General features: G+C 37.9%; 1 protein-coding gene across 1 annotated transcript; it reads right to left on the bottom strand.

Moving 5' to 3' along the window:
* Positions 1–3,144: 3,144 nt before the first annotated feature.
* Positions 3,145–19,893, bottom strand: LOC149283231 (vascular endothelial growth factor receptor 2-like). Its single transcript, XM_089497783.1, has 30 exons — positions 19,827–19,893; positions 18,299–18,371; positions 17,283–17,479; positions 16,427–16,545; positions 15,904–16,072; positions 15,646–15,812; positions 15,181–15,349; positions 14,924–15,038; positions 14,667–14,830; positions 14,391–14,547; positions 13,499–13,622; positions 13,140–13,248; positions 12,505–12,849; positions 11,957–12,103; positions 11,384–11,515; positions 11,004–11,110; positions 10,480–10,615; positions 10,091–10,195; positions 9,759–9,872; positions 9,310–9,398; positions 8,543–8,702; positions 8,128–8,222; positions 7,584–7,706; positions 7,376–7,487; positions 6,899–6,998; positions 6,368–6,473; positions 6,022–6,167; positions 5,789–5,882; positions 5,584–5,669; positions 3,145–3,367 (listed from the first exon to the last, which is right to left on the bottom strand). Exons 1-30 carry the CDS (start codon positions 19,891–19,893, stop codon positions 3,145–3,147), a joined length of 4,050 nt encoding a protein of 1,349 aa, XP_089353909.1.
* Between the last annotated feature and the right edge of the window lie 3,500 nt (positions 19,894–23,393).

The raw sequence follows: 23,393 nt of genomic DNA, 5'->3' as shown, positions 1-23,393 counted from the left end.
GACATAAAATGGCATCTTCTACTACTACTAGGCTTTTTCACCAAGGAAACCATTCATTGTCACCGCTAGTTTGTTTATCATTAATTATATGGGATACTAAGAGCACATCTGACTAAAAAAAGACAGGGACCATATCATTACAAGCTGCATCGCACAATTAAATTTAATTGGCAACCCTCTAAGATGATTGGTATGACATGCTGGACTTTTGCAAAACCATTCTAGATTTCCCCCTACAACTCCCAGCTGTTGAATGTCACCTAGGTCCAAGCATAAAGGTTGGCGAGTGTCTGTTATGGCACACACTGGCAATTGGGCATATTGAAAATGCTTCTGGACAGACCCTTGCCCGTGTAAAGACTGAGTAATTAACATTTCAATATTTAAGTGTCTAGTTTTTGTACAAGGAAGGAAGGTTTTATTGTTGCATTGCAGGTATAAATAAAACATGGGATATTAAATCGCTGAAAGAAAACTCCAAGCCCTGTGTTTAGGATAAACCTCACAGAAACTGAGAGGGGCTGACCAGTCTCAGACTGAATAACCCAACTGATCTACACACGCTGGAGTTTATTATTTTAATTTGTTGGATTACTATCATAAACCTCTATTAACACAAATACTAACTTAAGTTCCAGTGAGTTAAAGATGTGGCATATCAGTCTTCAAGTTGTGCAAAACCATGTATCTGCCCTTGCTTCTGAAGCCCCTTTTCCTACTTTTTAATAATGCATTTTTACATCAAATCTATCTATCTACAATTATAAATCAAACTTCTATGTTCTATAATAAACTTGATTTGTAATAATGTTGTGTTATTGCTGTGTTTTATGTCGGTAAAAAAATGCAGTACTGCTTGCTTCAAAACATGGTGTTAGCCATAAACAAAAACACAAAATAATACAAAAATGCATATCTCTTGAAAAAATATTTAGTTTATTCATACATTTAGCCAAATTATATATTTTACAGTTATAAAATGTAACAATACATATGTTATAGTTTTTGTTACAGGTAATGAGCCAAGACATTTACTAATAGCTTATCTAGATGTAACAACACAAACAAACTATAAAATACAACATGTAGTGCATTTCTGGTTTTATTTTAACAAACGCAACTTGGTTAAAAAAAAAGTTTGTGAAAATATACATTCATAAGTAATAATACTTTTTTCCCCTGTTTAACAAAAACACATTAGTTAAATGGAATGCATTATAAGTAATAAAATGGGGAAAAAAAATCAGATATGAACTGTGCATTGACCCTCCTATATATACACAAAAATAAACATTTTTATAAATATTTATATATTACATTTATTTCGAATGAACCATAAATATAGATCTATGCAGAACAATGTTTCTCTTTCTTTTAAACTACATACACAAATGCAAAAAATAGACATAGTATGAAATTAGTATTAGTAGTACTGCACATTATGGCATAACTGAAACCCAAATTAAATTTTAATTATTTGCCCTTATTATTATTATTAGCTTTGAATTGCTGTAATTCTCAAAAAATGGTGTCGGCATTACGCTGATGAACATATTTTTTTCGTTACTGTAAAATAGGAAGGGGCTTTAGAAGTGTCTAAATACACATTTTTACTTTTATTGCTTAATAGTTTATGTAGAAACCCAATTTTTACATCATAATTTACAGTTATTGCATAAAAATGGGATACTATTTAAGAGGACAAGCACCATGCCAAATAAGCATGTTTGGTATTTGGTCTCCTGGTTCTTACTTATCACATTACAGAGCATTGGATAAAACAAGATTACCAACATGCAATGTATTTGTAATAGTTAGTAGAATTTTGCAAATTTAGTAAGACAGTTATACCAAACTGTATCTCCTTAAAAGCTAAATACAGATCCCATGTTCCTTTCAGTCATAGAAACACTAGTTAAACAAGTTTTTGACTCAGAGCTAGGCTGCCAAGTTTCCCTAGAGTGGCAGGCATGCGTTAAACTCCAAATAATAATATATAATTCAGACTTATATATCTCACAGCCACTAATTGGACATCTAAGTGGAAAAGTCATTTTGTCTCACTTCTTTATCAGTGATTGTATTGCCAACTTAACAACAAAACTACCAGTGATCAGGGCCGGCCCAAGGCAAAATGCGAATTTTAAAATGCCGCCCCCCTTATCTACCCTTCCTCTCCCTCCGTCCCTGCCGCCCCCCCCCATTATCTACCCTTCCTCTCCCCCCCCTTGTACTTACATTTCAGCAGTCCTGCGGCGAGTCTCCCTGTTCGTTCTCGGTGCCGGCTTGTAATGCTGAGCGCCGGAAATGAGGTAATCTTCTGGCACTCAGCATTACAAGCCGGCACCGAGACCGAACAGGGAGACTCTCTGCAGAAGAGAGAGAGAGGGGCGCCAACCGGGTACTGACAGCTTGGTAAGCGACAACCACTCGGCGCCCCTTTCTCTCTCTTTCTCTTTAAAAAAAAGGGGGCCCCTTCAAAAGTTCCGCCTGGAGCGGTTGCCCCACTCGGCTCCATTGTCGGGCCGGCCCTGCCAGTGATAGCCTTTGCCAAGTTCCCATTACCATCTTCAAGGACATGTCACCGAGCCAACAGCTGAATCATCATTCTGCTTATAGAACGTGTATTCCAGTGCTACATCACGTCCATCAAGTGGCAGGTTAGATTTCAGGTAAGTTTTTTGAACATTTTCACACCACATTGTAGAAAAGCGAAGGACATCTGATTATTGTATCAAATATTGCATAGATTGCCAATTTATTTTACATCAATACCCAATATAAAGCTACGTCTAGAAGTAAAATATTGTTTTACTGGTTTTCCAAGGCACCCCTTCAATGAACCTGTTATTCTTCAATATAAATATATAGTAATAGACACTTAGTGTCAATAAATGACATATGGCTTCAAAAGTCCATACACTGTCTTAAGAACAGTAAGAAAATATACACTTTGCTCATGAATACATTTAAGGCAAAATCACGTGTTTTGAATTAAGATGCAGAAAACTATGCACAGTTATTTCCAGGTACATCTCTGGACAGGGACTGCATATACTCAGTGTGCTTTTTACTGCATTATGTTATGTTTTCACACGGAAAATATGATTTCCTCCAATTTCAAGCAACATGGCTCCAAGACGTCTAAACAGCTGTGTTCAACTGCGACATGACTTGATACTGGTTTGTGTCTATGTAGCAGTTAGCAGGTGTGGAGTCTTTCTGTAAAAGCTGTGTTTTCTCATTAGAATAGGTAACAGTGTCTGTGTCATCAGAATATCCCGACTGGTAGCCTGATAGGTAATCACTGGTTCGATTCGAGGATCCAGATATAACGGACTCTTTGCTTTTGCTTGGCACCAGAAGACTATAAAATGCAAACATAAATCTATCAGGAACAATTCTATAAACATTAAACAAGAATAATAAAAAGCAAGCATATTTTCAATGTGACAGTGATTATTGAGATCCATAATTAGTAGTGCAGATAGAAGATGCAATTTGCTATTTAAACATTTAGTGGTATTATTCCCAGGCAAAATATGGTGTTTTATGAATTTACTAGGGCTGAAACAACTAATCGATAAATTCGATAATAATCGATAATGAAAATCGTTGTCAACGATTTTCATTATCGATTAATCAAATCGATTTTTATCGATTATAAAAATTATAATTCGACCTCAAACAGAGATCGGATTATAACACTAGAATCCAGATCCCCCGCAACGCTGCAGGGGACCTGGATTCCCCTCACTGTCGGCCGGTCTCTCACTTCCGTCTCTCTCCCCCTCCCATACACCCCTCTGACTCCTCCCCCCTCCCATACATCACTCTGCCTCTCTACCCGGCTCCGTTACTGACTTCATAGAAGCCTCAGCGTAAGTGAAGGGCAGTAACGGAGGCTGTCTGTGCGCATCGTTTAGACCCCCACCGGCTGACAGAGGATCATCTTCTCTGTCAGCCGGTGGGGGGTCTGCATCGCACAGACAGCCTCTGTTACTCACCTTCACTTACGTTGAGGCTTCTATGAAGTCAGTAATGGAGCCGGGTAGAGAGGCAGAGTGATGTATGGGAGGGGGGAGGAGTCAGAGGGGTGTATGGGATCCACCCTCCCATACACCACTCTGGCTCCTCCCCCTTCCATTCGGCACTCTGCCTCTCTACCCGGCTCCCTGGTGTCTTGTGAACCTCCGTGGCTGACAGGAGGCAGAGTGATGTATGGGAGGGGGGAGGAGGCAGAGTGGAGTATGGGAGGGGGCAAAGTGGTATATGGGAGGTGGAAGGAGGCAAAGTGATGTATGGGAGGGGGAGGAGGCAGAGTGGTGTATGGGAGGGGGGAGGAGGCAGAGTGGAGTATGGGAGGGGGGAGGAGGCAGAGTGGTGTATTGGAGGGGGAGGAGCCAAAGTGGTGTATGGGAGGGGGGAGGAGCCAGAGTGGTGTATGGGAGGGGGGGAGCCAGAGTGGTGTATGGGAGGGGAGGAGCCAGAGTGGTGTATGGGTGAGTTATAGTGGTGTATGGGGGGTATTATGAATTTCAGGGCATATAGGGGGTATAAGGCATATCGATATTAGGCATATCAGGGGGGCATAAAACATATCTGGGGGTAAAAGGTATATCAGTTGCATATCACTGGCATATAAGAGGTATAAGGCATATATGGGGGCAGAGTGGCAAGCTGGGGGTCAGATGTGCATAACCGGGGGCAGTTTGGTAAATAAAAAAAATTTAAACAAGGCTTTTTTCTCATAGTTTTTATTAAATATGAAAAATAGTTAACATATGAATTAATATTTACTAATAACTTTGTATTAAAACCTAGTTTGAGAAACACTGTGTTTGGGTTCTTGTAGCTTTTATTATTATGTCAGTAAAATAAGAAGGTGAATAGAGAGAGGCCATTGTGATAAAGAGATCAAAGTGTAAATTGTACGTTTTTTATTACATTATTTTAAATTGAAAAAAAATGTAATTTTTTTATCCGATTAATTGATTAATCGAAAAAATAATCGGCAAACTAATCGATTATTAAAATAATCGTTAGTTGCAGCCCTAGAATTTACCCTAAACTTTAAAGGTGAACCGTTGATGTCTTAACATAAACTTAATTAATTAATTTAATAGATACATATATAATTGTTTGCCAAATGGTGAAATTGTTCTGGAGATATTTAACAAGTTAAAGCTAAGATCAGTGACAGATTGTGGCAAAGCCAGCATTAATTCATCGATTCATTTTTGGAAATTATTTTTGCTGAACTGCGTGATGACAACTCAAGATAGAGAAAAGAGATATACAATAATTATTGTAATTACAATTAGTTGGTTAATCAATTGCACTCAAACCACTTCAGTTATGAATTAAAAATTGTCCAACTCATTTATGTTATTAATTGTATCAGTTATCTGTCTTCTATACTGGATCATTGCCTCATTTTATAACTTTTAAACTATAACGGCAATTTCAAAGAGATACTGAAAAAATATACTTATAATACACAGCCATGTGTAATCCCCATATCATTATTTCCAATATTTATTATATTATTTCGACTTAATTTATCCTAATAGTATAACTTACCTAAAGAACTTGGCCTGATCTGTTGTGCTTCCCAATGTCTTCAACTCCTCTGATGCAAGAATCATTCCACTGTCTGTCTGGTTGTCCTTTAATATAAAATAAACATTAATATTATATATATATATATATATATATATATATATAAATATATATTTGCTAGCAGGCACATGCAGTAGAAAAATAAACACAGGTACGGCGGTCTTACTTCGTGAACAACTTTGGCCAGCGTCTCAACTGGAACGTACTCGAAGGTCTTCACACTAACAGGCCGACTTTTTCTCTTCCCATTTTGAATGAACCTATACAAAGGACATGCAGTCGGGTTATTGTTTTGTTGAATAAATAACAGTATGGTTATATTTTGATAGGATGAATGAATTCTGTTATAATTCTAAGAAGCCAGTAGGATATATATATATTCTATATATAAGTCAGTACCGTGATCCGGTAGCATTGTCATAATGGAATTTTGCATCAGCCATTTCCTCTTCCTCCTGACAGGAAACAGGTGAGGTTGGCAGCGAGAGGCCAGAATCCTCCTCAATGTTCACTGACACCGTAAGAGGGATGTAGTCTTTTCCATCCTAAAAAATAAAAAAATAAATACGGTATATTCATTATCATAGCAATTGTAGTATTTTATTTATATACATAAATAGCCATGTTATGTGTCCTAAGTCGCTTTGACCAAGATAGGGTACTACAACTTCATACTTATATGGAGGCAAAGTTTTGCTCATGCGTTCCCCCGCTTGTAGAAGAAGTTCTAGTACTATTTTATTACCTGTTGGACATTAGCTTGTAACACATTTCCTAAGTGTTCCACCAGCTCAGAAAATGTTGGTCTTAGCTGAGGATCCCCATGCCAACAGTCTAACATGGTTTGATATCTGGAATAAAACATGTTGACACATCAGCAACAGTCAACTCAATATGATCGAATTGCATCAAAAACAATTGTAATATCGAATGGGACAAAAAGACAAAATCTAGTTACTCAGATCATTATTTCAAATACATGTATCTGATGTACATCATAAATATTAAAGCAGAAAAGCTACAGCAGCACTGTGTTCTATCATCATGTATTGTAAGGCATTAAAACTTTAATATTCCTTATTTCTCAATGCAAAAGAGGAGACTTCTGGCCAGATTTGGGGGAATTGCCAGAAACTTTCACCTACAGTGACTTCTAGTGCTTTTGCAATTGCTCCAATTTAGGATTGAAAAGTTTTCCTCCAAATCAGAATGTACTGAATCTTGTAAGAGGAAATCATCTTTTTAATGAAATAAATCATTGTCGCTGTTAACTTACATTTCTACAGTGGCATAATCCGGTGCCCTCATTCTTGTTCCTTCTTTAAGTCGTCTGCAAAAATCTTCATCAATCTGCACTCCTGGATACGGTGATCCCCCTACAAGAAACCCGGAAGAACATGTACATGTCAAAATTACATACTTAACGTAAATAATACATTATTTAATGACAAGTTATCGACATTTTAAAATATTAAAGATCGGGGAATTTGCTTTTATATAATAATTGGTTTAATGAAATAATATGAAATAGCACAGAAGCAAGCAGAACAGTATGAAAGATATTGCTTCCTAAAACAGTTGGCATTATAAATGACTATTAACAAAATAAGAACTGCGAGTTTGATCTTTAGTAATAACGTTATATTTTTGTTATATCTTTAGTTAGATAGACATACAGACTTTTTATAACCCACCAGGCAGGATTTCCTACATGTTTACTCATAAAGAAAGTATTTCAATTACAATGACTCACCTAACGAGAATATTTCCCACAGCAGAACACCAAAAGACCACACATCACTTTGGGTTGTGTATACTCTGTCAAAAATAGTCTCTGGAGCCATCCATTTCAGAGGAAGTCGTGCCTATGCAGGGGTAAAAAGTAGAGTGAGACAATTTCCAACAAAAAAAAGAAAAATGAATAGATGAATCAGGATTATCTTTTTAATTCGGTCACTCACATCTCCCTTCCGGACATAATCTGGGTCTTTGTAGATATCGCGTGCCAAGCCAAAGTCGCATATTTTGACCACATTGTTCTCAGACAACAGTATATTGCGGGCGGCCAAGTCTCTATGTATGCACTACAAACAAAAGGAAGACCCAATGAAAACTGACGTCCAAATGGTGTTGAGTAAAGGTATTCATATCCATAAAACATTTGTGCACGCTGAGCTGGACCCAATGCCAGAGATCCATCTCAAGTAACTGAGTAGCAAAAACGATATGCAAAGGAATCATACACTTCTGTTAATTAATCTAGGCTAATGCAGCTATATTTTTTATCTCAATATTTCCAATACAATCCATGCAAGTTACTTAGGACAGATTTATCCTGGGCATTAAAGCCAGACCAATATCTTTACCCCTTATCAGGTATTGAACAGCAGTCTCTAAGCTGTGCTTGGTTATTAATACAAATTTAAGATGACTAAAAATCACTGTTAAATAATACAATGACCAACAAAATATAATAATATTTCTCATTGATGCAGAGCTTCTTACTTTGCGTGATGCCATATACTCCATTCCTCGGGCCACCTGGAAGCTGTAAGAGATGAGATCCTCCATACTCAGGGTGTTCTTGCACATGTCTTCAACTGCCAGATAAAGGTATAGACCATTCAGTAAAATTAGCAACCTTCACTAGTTTACCTTACATTAGAATGCCTCTGTATGAATTAGTCCATGTGGGACTCCAGTTACATGGATTTAAGCTCTTCCTATCTCACAGTAAAAAAGAGGGCACATTGTATTTCCCAGCATAGACAGAGGTATCATATAGTTGCAGGACATTGAAATACAGAAACCAGCTCATCTCCTAATCTACAGCAGCAAAAACAAAAGATCAAATAAAATAATGTAGCCAATACTTGAGATCACTCTTTTTTTTAAGACAAACCCAAAAACGCATGCTAACATTTACCTTCTTCTTCCTCAACATCGCTCAATGATTTATCTTCCGCAAACCCAGAACTTGCTGAGCTCTGACTACTTGCAATGCTGTCTAAACGCCGCTTGAGGTCACCGGGGACTTCCACGTACTGCTGTTTGACTTGCCTATAGCGGGCAGGATGAGTCTGCCATGAAAAGGAAAAACTAATTAATGAACAAATAATTCAAGGTATAGCTCAGTAGACTGAGCTACTGACCACATTTGATCAACCTGCAGTTCTCATTGCATGATCATGGAGCCAGCTGTAGATCTGGCTAATCCAGGATTATATTACCAATGGGTTAACATAAATCTGGCAACCTTGGTATACTGTATGTCTATTCTAAATAACTCTGTGCAACACAGCTTTGAATAAAGGTTGGTATTCAGCAGTTAAGAGCTGATGCACTGTGCTTCAAAATGAATTGTTTAATGTATAGAATTTGAATAAGTCAGTATTGGTCAACGACCCATCTGAAAACCAACCTAAGGCACAATCCTGACTGATAATCTTGATCAAATAGATTTGTTTTGTGAAGACGGTGAACCTAATGTTTACAAGCACTGGTGATGTGCAATGAGCTTTATATGCATAAGTGTCTCTTCCTGATCTGAGATCAGACATTACGTACAGGAAGACACCAAGCCGGTATCTCATGTACAACAATGCGTTTCATTTTGTTTGAAAGTTTAAGGAATGTAAACACGGTTTGCAGTTAACAAACTTTGTCACGCTAAAAGCCTGCAGATACCTTGTATAGGACAAATTCATGTCTTTTACTTCTTAAATATGCAGAGAGGTTCCCGAACCGACAATATTCTACAATCACCATCAAAGGACCTAAATTGGAACAGAAAACATAAAAATATTATATTGACAGCTAAGGAAGGTAGAAGATTTTGGGGGAAAACTTAAATATTAGATGAAGACTCGGCCACTCTATATGTTAGCATCTATGGCACATCCATACCACCTATATAACACAATGGAGGTGTAGAGGGCATTAGGCCTTGTTAGTACCACCCACAGGACTAGTTTCCCCGTGCAAGTAACATCAATCTTTAAGAAACTGCACTTTACATCGCTAATTCTCAGTAGTATGAGGCAGCTGGCCTCCCCATCTCATTTCACCCATAAGGTGATTATGAGTTCTTATAGCAGAGCATTGACCATTTTCTGTGGATACTAAGCATCACTCACCTCCTGGTTTTGTGCACGCTCCAAGTAAGTTGACAACATTCAGATGATGGCCAATATGGCTAAGAATTTTCAACTCAGACATCAATGCTTTGTATTCACTATTGGTCGCTCCTTCTGTGAAAAATATAAAATGAAATACTATTAGTTTTATGCTCGGTACAACAAGTAAAATTTGTGGTAAATGATAAAAGTGGGGTACGCTATTATTTCACTCAATGGTAGAATTAGGTCATCACTGTAGACTGTGTGTTGTAGCTACTACAATCGATGTCCATTTACACAAATATAAGTTCATAAAGTGAAATCAAGTAAAAGGCATTATTCTCATTTACCTTTCAACATTTTAACAGCCACTGTTTTACAAGTGCCAGTTTTATCAATTCCAAAAGCGTCAGCCTCCACAACTTGTCCAAAAGCTCCACGACCAAGGGGTTTACCTTTATTGGACAAGACAAGCGCAAGATGTTATATGAAACAGTGAAAACATTCATACTAATCTGATTGACATATACAAAAATATAAGAATACAAAAAATAACTGAATGTTAAAATATGAGAACTTAATTAACAGCCAAAGCACCATTTTACCCTTAAGTGCTTAGTTATCTACGAGTTATAAACGATTGCATAAAATAACTCTGGACCATAAAGGTTTCCTGAAAACAGCGGAGATTCTCTCATAGCCCAGCTTAGAGGTAGACTATTGTTCTACCAAACCTCACCTAATTTCAGGCGGTCTCTAGGAAACTCCCACTTAGCAGAATCGTAGCACAATCTTTCGCATTGCTCGTCTAAGGGGACCTCACTGGGATCCATAATGATTGACAAGTAGCCACTCTTGAGTTCATCTTCATTAGGCTGGAAAATAATAAGAAATGCTGGTCACAATATGATTGTAAAAATTGTGATGATTTAACCTATACTTGGACTTAACATCACTCCTCTCCAGAATTCTATCTTAGATCTCCATCCCCAATGTTTCCCTAAGGGTTCTTCTAGATCATCATTAAATTGTTTTTCCAAAACAAGCAAAGAACTTCCCAGTATGTGTTTGAAGGCCATTTCCAATTAAAACTAAATGAATACATCCATAGTAAATTATACAACAGTTCTATAGAATGGAAAAGAAAAATATGCCTGTTGATGTAAGTACAAAGGGATGAAAAAACACAAAAGGACACCAGTCACTTTTCATTTGTCATGCAAGACAAGTGCTAATAGGACAGAAAAACAACTGTTTCATTACCCTCTTTACGGTCCGAAGGATGATTACGAGAAGCAACCAAAAGAACAGGGCAATCACTCCGGTGCCAACTAGAATAATGAGTTCCAGATTTGTTTTTTCTTCATTGCCTATGGAGAAAAAATGGGGGCATTTGACTGCTCACGTCAGCTCATAACGCACATTCCATTACAAGTAAGTAATTTCAAGGCAAGCGACAATTCATGAGATAAAATAGGTATATACAATCTTCTTTTGAGTATTTTTGTGCTGAAGGTAAGCAGACAGCACTGATCATTTGCTGAAATGCATTAAATGACACCTTGTATACTTATCCCGGTCATGCTGATTAAACAGGACACCTGCTTAATTTAATTCAACATCTGAACATATATTATACATACCATTCACTGAAAAGTACATTTCAGCCTCTGTGCATCCCAAATCATTGCAAGCTCGACATAAGTAGAAGCCTTCGTCCTGTTTTCTAACTCTCTGTATTATCAAAGTTCTGTTCTTGTCTCTTAAAATGACGCCTGTAAAAAAGTACACATCAATTGTTAACCACATGTAATCCAAACAAAATCCACAATGATCATGTAGGATTACAGATACAGACGTTGTCATTGTTATATATACATTTTATTGAGGCTGGACAGCCAGAATTACTAAAGATAGTGGGTAGTCATCGGCAAGTATATATAAATATAATATAATATATATATATAGATGTAATATAAGGGTAAGACTATGAGCACTTATAATACAAACAAGGGTATTGGTACATGTTTTTTATATAAATCAGTAATGTGAACCCATGACCTGTTACTCGATACACAAAGCCTTCAAGTGACATAATATTACAGTATTATTTTCATCTTAGATTGTTGGCCATGTAAGTCTTAGAGGCCATGAGATAAAAACATGAAATATGATGTTTTATTCAGTCATCAAATAGCGTTTTTTCCAGTCTTTACCCGAGTCTCCGACCAGCGTCTCATCATTTTTAAACCAAATTATTCGAGGCTCAGGAATTCCAGTGGCTTGGCATCGCACTTCGACTGTCTCACTGACGTTAGTTGTTTGATTTCTGAGTTGATGGTGAATTGCAGGAGGTTTCTGAGCTGTATGTATCAATGAAATATACATTGTTTAGACTGGTTTTGCATTCATTTGAAAATTGTTCTTTTTTATGTATACACCATTTCAAGCCTAGTAGTAGGCTGTTAAAACATATTAATTACAACACATTTCGTAATTTAACCTCTAACCATAAAGAAGAATTAAGATTAAGGGTTTGCCGGTGTGATTTATTCCGATTATTAATTTGTGTGAAAACTCCTCGCTTGTCATCACAATTAAGATGTACTATTTTATTAATGTTATAGTATGTTTTATATACAGAAAATGATTTATAGTTATAAGTTAAAAAAATAAATAAACCCATGAAAAAGAAAACCACATAAAACGAAGACATATGCTTCCTGGGATTAACACTACGAAACAGATAAAACATATTTCTTGCCTTGAACAGTGATGTGTCTGACCAAACAGTGTCTCTTCTGTGTCTTCTTGTCTTGTGCTACACAAATATAATTTCCCTGTTCCTGCAGAGAGATATTAGGCAGGCCGAGCTCAGAGGTCACATTATCTCCAATGGTGCTGGTAGATGTGCCATTCATCTTCACCAGGGCATCCAGGTTTTTGCATAATGGCATTGGCCAGGAGAGGAGCTGCTTCTCCATCGTGCTTGTACCCAGCTTGTACCACATTAGGTTCTCGTAAGTGAATTTATCAGCTGAGCATCTCAATGTGACATTGTCATGCTCGGTAAGTCTTCCCCTGGGCTGCACACTAATGTCGAGGTCCCCTAAAAATAAAATGATAGATATAACTTAATTAGAATATTAGTAATTAATGTTATTACAGTCAACTAGAAGTAAAGTCAAGTTATGATGACTGTTACTTAATAAAATGTAGAAGGACCAGGGACACCCTTGTAAATCCATATAATGGTGGCACATTAGGACACACAGATGAGAACTAATATTGGTGCCTTAGTAAAAACAAAGAAAAGGCTAACTGTGTGAAATGTATGTTTGCTTACTGGATCTAATCAATGAAATCACGTAATTACATACCATATATAATTATACTTACTTGTAACATGGAAAGCAATTATTCGTTCATCGTTCCCTGCTTCATTTTTGGCAGAACATTTGTATACTGCAGATATGTTAGCCGATCGAATAACCAACTTACTAACAGTCTATGAGGAGAAAACAAGATTTATTGGTACAAATAATTTACAAAAGAGTAGGTAGATGTAGGTAGGTAATATTTACATATATTTTCCCATTTTGTTTAAATATCTTCTCTTACTAACCCTTCTTTAGTAAAACATCAACCCCCTGATCCATAATGTTTCGCCTATATGAATATATTTGCAGACTGTCTCGAAACCAGTAAATACATTAATTTCCTACATTCTGAAAAGATTTAACAAAACCACATCTCACCTTTATCTTTCCTTCTATCAGATCAGTATGAGTTTCATTTGTTTCTATCACATTCCCGATACTTTTATCTGAAATCTCCCTCCAGTTTTCACACGTGTATGGGTTTCTACCCAACTCGTATTGTCTAAAACATAAAAAAAATATATTGTCAAGAAGAGAAAGAAAAATATACGAAAATAAAAGGTGAATCATTGTAAATATTTGAAAGGATCCTCTGCTGTGTTCCGCATCTCTTTATTGTTCTAGAAGCTCAACACAAGCTATATAAATATTTCCAGGTGAAAAGGTGATTTCCTTAAACAACCTTCCACTTGAGATCTAATAATGGAATTGGAAGGGTGCCTTTCTTGAAAAGCAAATGTTCATTCATAATTTCTTCACTTTGACTTTGTGTGGATCAGAGGAAACAGAACAGTCATAGAAATCGGTTATTTTCATACTGGTTTTCTTTGAGATGGTAGGAAGTACTTTAGCACCAAAGGAAGAAGCTAGAGGAAGTCATCCGAAAAACAACAACAGGAAAGCGGAATCCTGTGGTCTCTACAGCAGGAAGTCTGGCCTTGTGTGGATGGCTGATAAGGGGAGCGGAGTCGGCACAGAGCAGGATCCCTGTCTATCACTCCATACATCAATCAGCGCACTTCCTCTCAGATGGCCTTTCACACAGATAACTCAGCAATTCTGTATATGATAACAGCATATATTTCTGGGGCTTCAACCCCTAAATATGATATGAAGAACGGTTTTTGGACCTGAACCTCTCTGCCTATTATAGTTATTTTATAACCTCTATTACAAATTACTAAAAAAGGGTCTCAACACCCTTTCATTGATTTTGAAGGTTTCAACAAGCTCTGAGAACACTAAACATTTAGCGGAATGGTCAACTTACTTTGAGGAGAAAGTGCATTCTTCCTCTAGTTGCCATACCCACTGGATGTTCACAGGGGCCGGAATGCCAGAAGCCGTGCAGGTTAGAACATAGGGCCTTCCGTATTTGTAGGAGTCAAGAGGGATGGACACTGCCTTCTCACATATGTGTGGTGGCACTGTAAAAGTAACAAGCAGTCAGAATCCTCTGTCCTAAGCAAAAATAACTGTATCACGGATAAACTAATAAAATGTGGTGCATTCTGTAATGTTTTGAAATGAATTTAGTGGATCTCACCATATACAACGAGCTGAAAGGTACGGCTCTGTTGGTCCTTGGTATGAGGGTTAGTAAGGACAACACTATAATTCCCGGCATCTTTTTCACTGACATCTGCGATTGACAGAGCGTGACCAACTCTGATCATATGCTTTGAATGTAGTGGTTTTCCATTTTTAAGCCTAACAGAAAAATTTAAATAGCAACATAAGATGTATAGACCAACCAAATAAACATAAAAGAAATATAAACACATTCTAAGATAAATGACCTACCATTTTACTTCAGGAACAGGATAAGCCATGAACTTCACAGGAACCCTGACATGTTGCCCGACTTTAGTCACCACAACAGATTCCATTCTATTGTCAATGTATATGAAGGGTTTCTCTGCAAATAGGGATGATTTAAAACACTGGTCATCTTTTCGTCATTTAAAATCTTTCAAAGAGACTTTTAAGTTCTCTCTATATTCATAAGTCAAATACATTCATTTACATTTACTAGACCAGTTCAATAAATTTTCTCTTACCATGTATGATGACTGTGGTGGTAATGGTCTTGGTCACATGGCCTGTGTTCACAGTACAGCTGTATTCCCCATGATCTTGCATGGTCACATAGTCAATGATAAAGATTCCAGAATGTTCCAGTTCCCCTTGAACTTCTTTTCTTATTGCTCTCTTATCCCCTCTGTTACTCTAGAACAAAACAATTATCAACTCAACATCAAAATACTTCAAATTCAATACAGAGATCTCAACTAATGGGGAACCTTGATGTACCTTAAATTTATGCTTTGGTCCTCTAAAACTAAGATAATATAGAAGGATCATTTCAAGATATAAACACTTTTTGAAAGATACTTGTAGTTCTGGTAAAATGCATAGAAGAATGAACTCATATTTATGCACTTTAACAAACTCCTACTTCTGGTTTGTCACATACAGCTAATTCATTTGACCGGATACATGAAGTGGACAAAATACACGTGAACAACATACATGAGTATTTCAATACTTACCCATGAGGCAGGATAGTCCCATTTAAAACTGACTCTAACGTTTAATGGAGTGTGGGCTGTGCAAGTGAGAACCAGCCTCTCTCCGACGGCCAACTGCACTTGAGGATGGGGGTTCATAGTCAGGCTGTTAATTTTGAACACTGCGCAAGAATGAAAAGATAATAAGGTTCAGATTTTACTGATATTACAAAAAATAATATAACAATAAAAACAATCAGCATTTAACCTTACCTATAACTACCACAAAATAAGTAGGTGATCTGTACACCTCTCCATTGAGCTTGGTTTCACAGGTGACAAGACTTGCAAACTTCAACAATTCACTTAAAATAGTGAATCCTTTCTTGTTATCCCAGTATATGCCATCGCCGTCAGGGTGAAATGTGGTGTCTGGATATTTCTGAAAAAAAATCAGGACAATAATTAATGTTAACAGCTGCATAACATACCGCTGTGTTTTACAATCTTGAGCCAATATTCCATAAATAAATGAATGGATTCCAAAAATAAATAACAATATACTAATATATATCGCTATGGATCTTGCGCTACCTGTGTGGAAAACAGACTCAGTGTTTTACAGGATAGCAAACAAAATATAATTTACTTTTAATCTTAATTTTTTGGTTTGCGCTTTATTGTATTTTTTATCACATACTGTAATTTACTAATTTTAATATGATGTATTTATTCTCAATTTTTAAGTACAATTAAGCGAGTAAATCAGAATTGTAATACAAGTCTGATGTCTTACCGCATGCAGGGTAACATTGAGGTCAGGTCTGGAACCCACGCATGGTATTGTTACTGTTTTGTTCTCAGTAATGTACACAGCAGTGAGTTGATCGGATGGCACAAAGGGAGATCTTTTGTCTGCAAATAAAAATGTTTTAACATGATTAAAATCATTCATTTTAGCGTATCAGTCCAATCGGCACATCAATACAGAAATTTCAGTGAAATGGCTGGTGGGAACTGATCATTATGGGAGATGCCAGAGGGTGCCTGTCAATATTTAGAAAGCTTTAAAGGAATACACTATCAGGATTTGGTTACCACACAGCCTAATTTACTAAGTTGGATATTAGTCATATGATATCCATTCCATTTAGAGCTAGAATAACTACTTGCATGGTTGTTGATGGGCCGGGAGCTGTCATTTAACAGTAAAAAGAACAAATGGCTAGATTCAGTTACTACTTTTTCACACTGCAGGGAAACCAATTATTCAATTATCTAAGGTAAGCTCAGGTAATTAAAGATAGGGAGCGAAAATATCTATTAAACAGCAAGATCTGCCATAATGATATTTTTTTTATTGATTAAAATAGCGCCATATTCTGCAGCGCTGTACAATGTGTAAACAGGATATAACAATTTTTGCATAACAAAGCAATTTGGACTTTGGAGAAATAAACGATGAGGACAGCCCTTCTGAAATGAGCTTAAAATCTAGAATTCTATGTGTTCATAGGGATCCAGAATACAAACTGCCACTTTCAGCACTGATCCAAAAAGGTCAATTAAAAAGGAAATAAAACATAAACACTGAAGCAGCTTTTATTATTGAGTGTGTTATTACCGACAAACAGTGAATGCCTGTTGCTTACCGAGAACATAAACATGAACACTTGACGTAGCGTTGCTGTCTTCGTAAAAACACTTGTAAATCCCTGTGTCGTTTGTTACAGCTCGAGATAGTGTGAGTGTCCGACAATAGAGGCTTTCATTGCAATCACTCACTGATATACGGTTATCGACAATACTATGATTCATTGGCCAGAGCCACAACACCGGCCTTTCTCCCCTACAAGAGGAAAGAACAACAGAAGGGCATTTCTAAGGATCTAGTATAATACTGACGTGGTAAACTGTATTCAGGTTGTGTGACAGCGTGACTGAGTGTGTAGCACGTTTCTCCACTCGCCAGTAAAAATACAGTTTATCTATCAGATTGCATACAAATAATATAGAGGGTGATTCAGTAACTCAGGGTATGGCTCATCCCGAAGTTACTGGAAACCAGTGTCGAAAAGTCACATTCAAAGATATATGAATCACATCCAGGGACAGTTTTCTCAAGGGTATGCGTGATATGAATAACCTTTTGTGAAGTGATAAGGCACCATGAAGTTATGGATGCACAGAGCCATTGTCGATGCGCAGGGTTAAATTCTAACTTCCAGTATGTCCTTTGTTCATGTTCATAAAAGGAGATGCACAACTGCTCCAAGGGGTTAACCATTCTCACTAGATTTACCCCTTTTATGTAAATTCAATCTGTATTCCTTTAGGCTATAGTTATATTGGTACCAATATCTGCACCCCTTGAGGGTATTGGTACCCTGCTTTATTTCAGGTGAACTAAGCAAAAAAAACAATCCCTTTATTTAGCTACAAAGCCTAAGGCACTGACCCTGACCAAATGCTCTAGGGAAGATGATTCTAGGGCAACCTCGAAGCCTTCCAAAATCACAGAGGTGATATAAAGTAATGAAAATAATGCCTTTGTTCTGTTCCACCTGATCTCATAAAATGTACAGTTTTATATTACTGACCACAAATATACATTAAAAAAAGTAAAAAAAAAACAACAACATGTATGACAAGGCTATATGTTACATACCTGCATGTAATATTTAAAGTATCATTTACTGCTATTACGAGATTATCTTTCTCTATGTTTAGACTCGGAGCATCTGTGAAAATGAGAAAATACAAAATAGTCAAATAAATGTACTATATTTCATATGCATTTTTGAACAAGTATTGGCTGTACATTTTTGTTGGTTTATTTTGTCATAACAGGAAGAAAAGGCAGATGGTTCTAAGTTGAAATGCTAAGCAAAGTATTTCTCAGTCCTAGGGTGGAGTTCCTGTTTTCCTGGCAGGCCAGCTTCGAGGTCCTTTCATTAAAATGAGCGAGCCTAAATCTGGTGATCTCACCGCCCCTCAACAGAATTCATGTTAGGGATAGACAACCTCTGGCACTCCAGCTGTTATCGACTACAACTTCCACCACCCTCTGCTCTTAGCCGGACAGTGGTGGCCCACCTCAGCAGGTGTATTATTATTATTATTCACACCATCTACTAAACCGATAAAAATAACACGCTACAAACACTCTACAGAAAGAGGTGCTTTCAAATATCATTAGAAATTAGCCCAGAGCGCCTTTTATCGCATCGGCCCATCGCTAACTATTCCAGCCTCCAAAGAACATCAACCTTGAAGAGTATGGCGAACGTGCGCAATACAATTGCTTAATACTCTCATATTTTCCATGGCGTTTCCTGTGTTGTTGTACGAGCACACACAATGTTTTTCCATTATTTCCAGGAATGTTGCGAAACGTTTGGTTGGGTTGATAGGTTAAGGATGGACTTGTCACCAGCACACGTTCAACATCAAAAGTAATCATCTCTTCAAACTTTATGCTAGACATGACGATTAGAATTGAAGGATATACCGTGATATGATGTTATGTTAATCATAAGTCCATCCTATAACAAGAAAAAGCTTGACACTTTTAATTCCCTGGCTATAAGGGTCAGAATAGGCTCCTCTATGTCTGTACCAGCTGCCCAAAAATTTATCTAGAAGACATCCCAATCTATCTAGAATGCAAGAAAGCGCTTCTCTGATGATCAAACCAAAGGCAATGAAACTAAATATAAAAATCCATGTTATTTCTAGATTTCTGTAATTGAAGAAAATCTCTTCTGCAAATCTACCTGCCTTACATTCAGTTGTTGTAACTGTATTCTCTACAGTTCCAATTAGAATGTAATGATATGACTTGTATTAAAACATGAAGCTGGACATATTTAGGGAATTAATGAAAATTACAATACACGTCGTCCAACAGAATACTGAACATGCACAAAAAATAGCCTGTTCTAGTTTATCATCATAGACAACATAATAAACCATCACAGTAGCATCACCGCACAATAACGCAGCCAGCAGATATGTACCAAGCATTCATTAAATAATAGAAGCGTGAAAGCTGTAGCAACTATACTTTAAATACATTTATAAGACGAGATATAGATTTAAATAGAATAAAATAGGATAACTGTTTCATGCAGCCCCCAAAAGCAGAAACTGCATCACGCGTGACGTCACCAACTCGCAGGTTTGCAATCACTTACCTGAAGCCATCAGAAGTTTTAGGAAGAAGCTCTGAAGAACCAGCGTTAGAACCACCTTAATCCTCATGTTTAACTGGTGACAAAGTGGATATCCCATTCAGACCAGTTAAAAGAAACACAGACTCAGCAGCTGGAGGCTCCAGGAGACATGGGTCGCTTTCTTGTCAAATGCCCCCTAAAGCTGTGTGCAGGGAGCCCAATCCTTGTGTTGTACAATGAGAGTGCTGCTCACACGCTGGGCTGTCACAGCATGGGCACTGATGCTGCGTCTCGGCTCTCCCGGAGTCGGCTGACACTGTGCGCAACACACTACGGCTCCGATCACTAAGACATAAGGACCCGCCTCCGTGACACGCCCACACGTATAACCCCGCCCAACCCCATTCATGAATGTGAAGCCTTGCCTCCCCACAGCACCGCCCCTCAGACAAGGCTGATAAGGGGGTGGCAGATCTGTCTGATTAGGGGGCTGCGAATTGGGCATACGCACCCCTGCTGTTCTCATTCTCCGGCCATCCCCACCAGTGAGGAAATAACCACTAAAGTAAACATGTCAGATGCCATTCCACAGGCATCCACATCCTCCATTAGGGTCATTAATCTTTAAGGCGTTGTGTTTTCCTGATCCTTGATTAATAGCTTTATTATATTTTCATGTTGCCGTTGGATTTTTAGAACGTAGATCTAATATATGTTTCTATATAACAAATGATGTTTATAATAAAAAAAAAATTAAAAAAAAAAATATAAACATAGTGTACTAATTTATTATGTACTTTCCGCTGTGTCTACATCTATAGGAAGGGAAACAATTGATGATCTGGAGGAGTGAAGTGCACAGGAAAGAGTTAAATCATTTCATACACCAAGTCATCCAACACACATGTTCTAGATGCCTTCTTTTCATATCTTATCAGAGTGCTTGATGTCTGAGTACCAGATGCACAATGATCCAGAATGATGTGAATCCCACTTCTCACCTTGTGATGATGCACATGTGAAAACATGCATCCAATTACTCTCATTGGGGATAATTTAGAAACATAGAATTTGATGGCAGAAAAAAACCATCTAGTCTGCCTCTATCCTGTAGAGACTCAGGATAGCTTTATGCTCATCCCATGTATGTTTAAATCCCCCTATTGTATTAGCCTCTACCTCTTCTGATGGGAGTCTGTTCCATTAATCTACCATCATCTTGTTAAAGTAAAACTTCTGACCCTCCAATTTTAAACTTTGGTCTAAGGTGTCGCAGACATAAAAAGAGTTGCAATTGTGTTAACACACAGTTTCAAAGAAACATTTTCTGAAAATTAGCATTTTGTACCAAGAATGAGCATAACAAAAGTGGCAGGTTTCATGTAAAAATATTAGATGGATTTTTTGCACTAGAAAAACAAAACAAAATAAACTGTCCTACGTGTCTTTATCAGATCGACAACAGAAGTATGTAAAGACTGGTAATTCAACGTATACATTATCATGTGTCAGGGTATAGTGTCTTTTACTCCATGAATGCAGAAAATCAAAACCTAATCGGTCTTTTTTTCTGTATTTAAATGGGCAGTTTAATGTCCCTGATAGACCCAGGTAATGCATAACATTAAAGTCAATTATGATTACCTAAATATGTATTCTCTAAAATATGGGTGAAAAAATTAAAATACTTACCTAAGGTAGAAGCTGCAGCCCTCTATGATCCATCAATTCTTGCCATGACATATAAAGGCTGCAGTGTCCATTTAAAACATTTGTTTAAAAAATAAGCAGTAATGATTCTTTAGATCAGGGGTGGGCAATTAATTTTCCCATGGGGCCACATGAGAAATTGGAATGGTTTTAGAGGGCCAGACCTCTACAAACTACAAACTCCGAAGCCTTGTCCATTTTGTTAACTTATGTGCTGTTTAATAAAGTTATTCAAGCCTACGTCATTGGTAGAGGTGCTTGAATAAGTAAGGCCTGAATAACTATTAGCACAGCACAGAAGTGAACAAAATGAACAAGGCTTCGGAGTGCATACCGTATTTTTCGCTCTATAAGACGCACCTGCTGATAAGACGCACCTAGATTTTAGAGGAGAAAAAAAAGGAAAAAATATTTTGAGCTAAAAAATGGGCTAAAATATTTATTACAATAACTGAATAAGCTATGAACACAGTAAGACACACGCAGTAAGACAGACACAGACACAGTAAGACACACACAGACACAGTGAGACACACACAGACACAGTGAGACACACACAGACACAGTAAGACACACACAGACACAGTGAGACACACACAGACACAGTAAGATACACACAGACACAGTGAGACACACACAGACACAGTAAGACACACACAGACACAGTGAGACACACACAGACACAGTAAGACACACACAGACACAGTAAGACACACACAGACACAGTGAGACACACACAGACACAGTAAGACACACACAGACACAGTGAGACACACACAGACACAGTAAGACACACACAGACACAGTGAGACACACACAGACACAGTAAGATACACACACACACAAACACAGTAAGACACACACACACAGTAAGACCTCCCTCCCTAACCCCCCTTCTCAGTATCTCCCCTCTAACTCCTTAACCCCCCCTTCTCAGTATCTCCCCTCTAACTCCCTAACCCCCCCTTCTCAGGATCTCCCCCCCCGCCCCGGTCACTTACCTTAAACTCCTGTGTTGGAAGCGTGAGGCGTTTGTCTCGGGTGCCGGCGCTTCACTGCTGATCGCCGGCGTCTGACGTCATATGCCGGCGCCCAGCGTAAAGCGCCGGCACCCGAGACAAACGCTTCCAACACAGGAGTTTAAGGTAAGTGACCGGGGCGGGGGGGGGACACCGGACTCATTGGTGAGTCACCAGGACACTCTTTGCGGGCCGGTCCGAGCTATTCAGCGGGCCGGATGTGGCCCGCGGGCCGTGCTTTGCCCAGGTCTGCTTTAGATCATTATGTTGCATAAATGTTTAGGTTGATACATTGTTTCATGATGTTGATATATTTATGTATCACAACTGCAAAGAGTTTTAGTGTAACCAAGCGGCAAGGCTGATACATGTACAGGAGCAAATCCTTCCTCTCCTATGCACAATAACATAAAGGGTTAAAACACACACACACACACACACACACACACACACACACACACACGCAAACACACACACACATATATATATATATATATTGAATTATGCTAAATGCTGTGTAGGTGACAGTATCATTTTAACTTTGTGCTCATCATTGTCAGCATGCTGAATGCAGAACCATTTGAAGTTTCCTGTAGCCCCTGGCTTGGCCAATCAATTTGCCACTTGGCAAATTGGCAAAGAGCTTTCCTTCCACTGATGGCTGCTTCAAGCTCCTGAAAGTAATGAGAAAACTGGAATACAAAAGCGGAGGAGCACTGCAGATCTGGAGCTGCAGCTTCTCCAAAAGGTTTTTTTTTTTTTTTTAATTTCCAAACAGGTTAAATAATGCATACTGAAGTACAATATACTTTAATATTCATTCTTTCTTGGTGGGAGAGTATCCAATTGTTCTAGCTGC

The sequence above is a fragment of the Sceloporus occidentalis genome, unplaced genomic scaffold (assembly GCF_023333645.1).
Source record: "Sceloporus occidentalis isolate IW3139 unplaced genomic scaffold, rSceOcc1.0.p SCAF_107, whole genome shotgun sequence".
Taxonomy (NCBI): domain Eukaryota; kingdom Metazoa; phylum Chordata; class Lepidosauria; order Squamata; family Phrynosomatidae; genus Sceloporus; species Sceloporus occidentalis.
This window is presented reverse-complemented; position numbering and strand designations above follow the sequence as displayed.

What these genes read in the sequence shown, in the direction of transcription:
- LOC149283231 (XM_089497783.1), bottom strand. Translation starts at nt 19,893, where the DNA reads ATGAGGATTAAGGTGGTTCTAACGCTGGTTCTTCAGAGCTTCTTCCTA. An exon ending in GAATGCACTTTCTCCTCAAA is followed by an intron (nt 13,623 to 14,390) that starts GTAAGTTGACCA and finishes TTTATGTTTTAG; the next exon opens with ACAATACGAGTTGGGTAGAA. An exon ending in TGATAGAAGGAAAGATAAAG is followed by an intron (nt 13,249 to 13,498) that starts GTGAGATGTGGT and finishes TTCTCCTCATAG; the next exon opens with ACTGTTAGTAAGTTGGTTAT.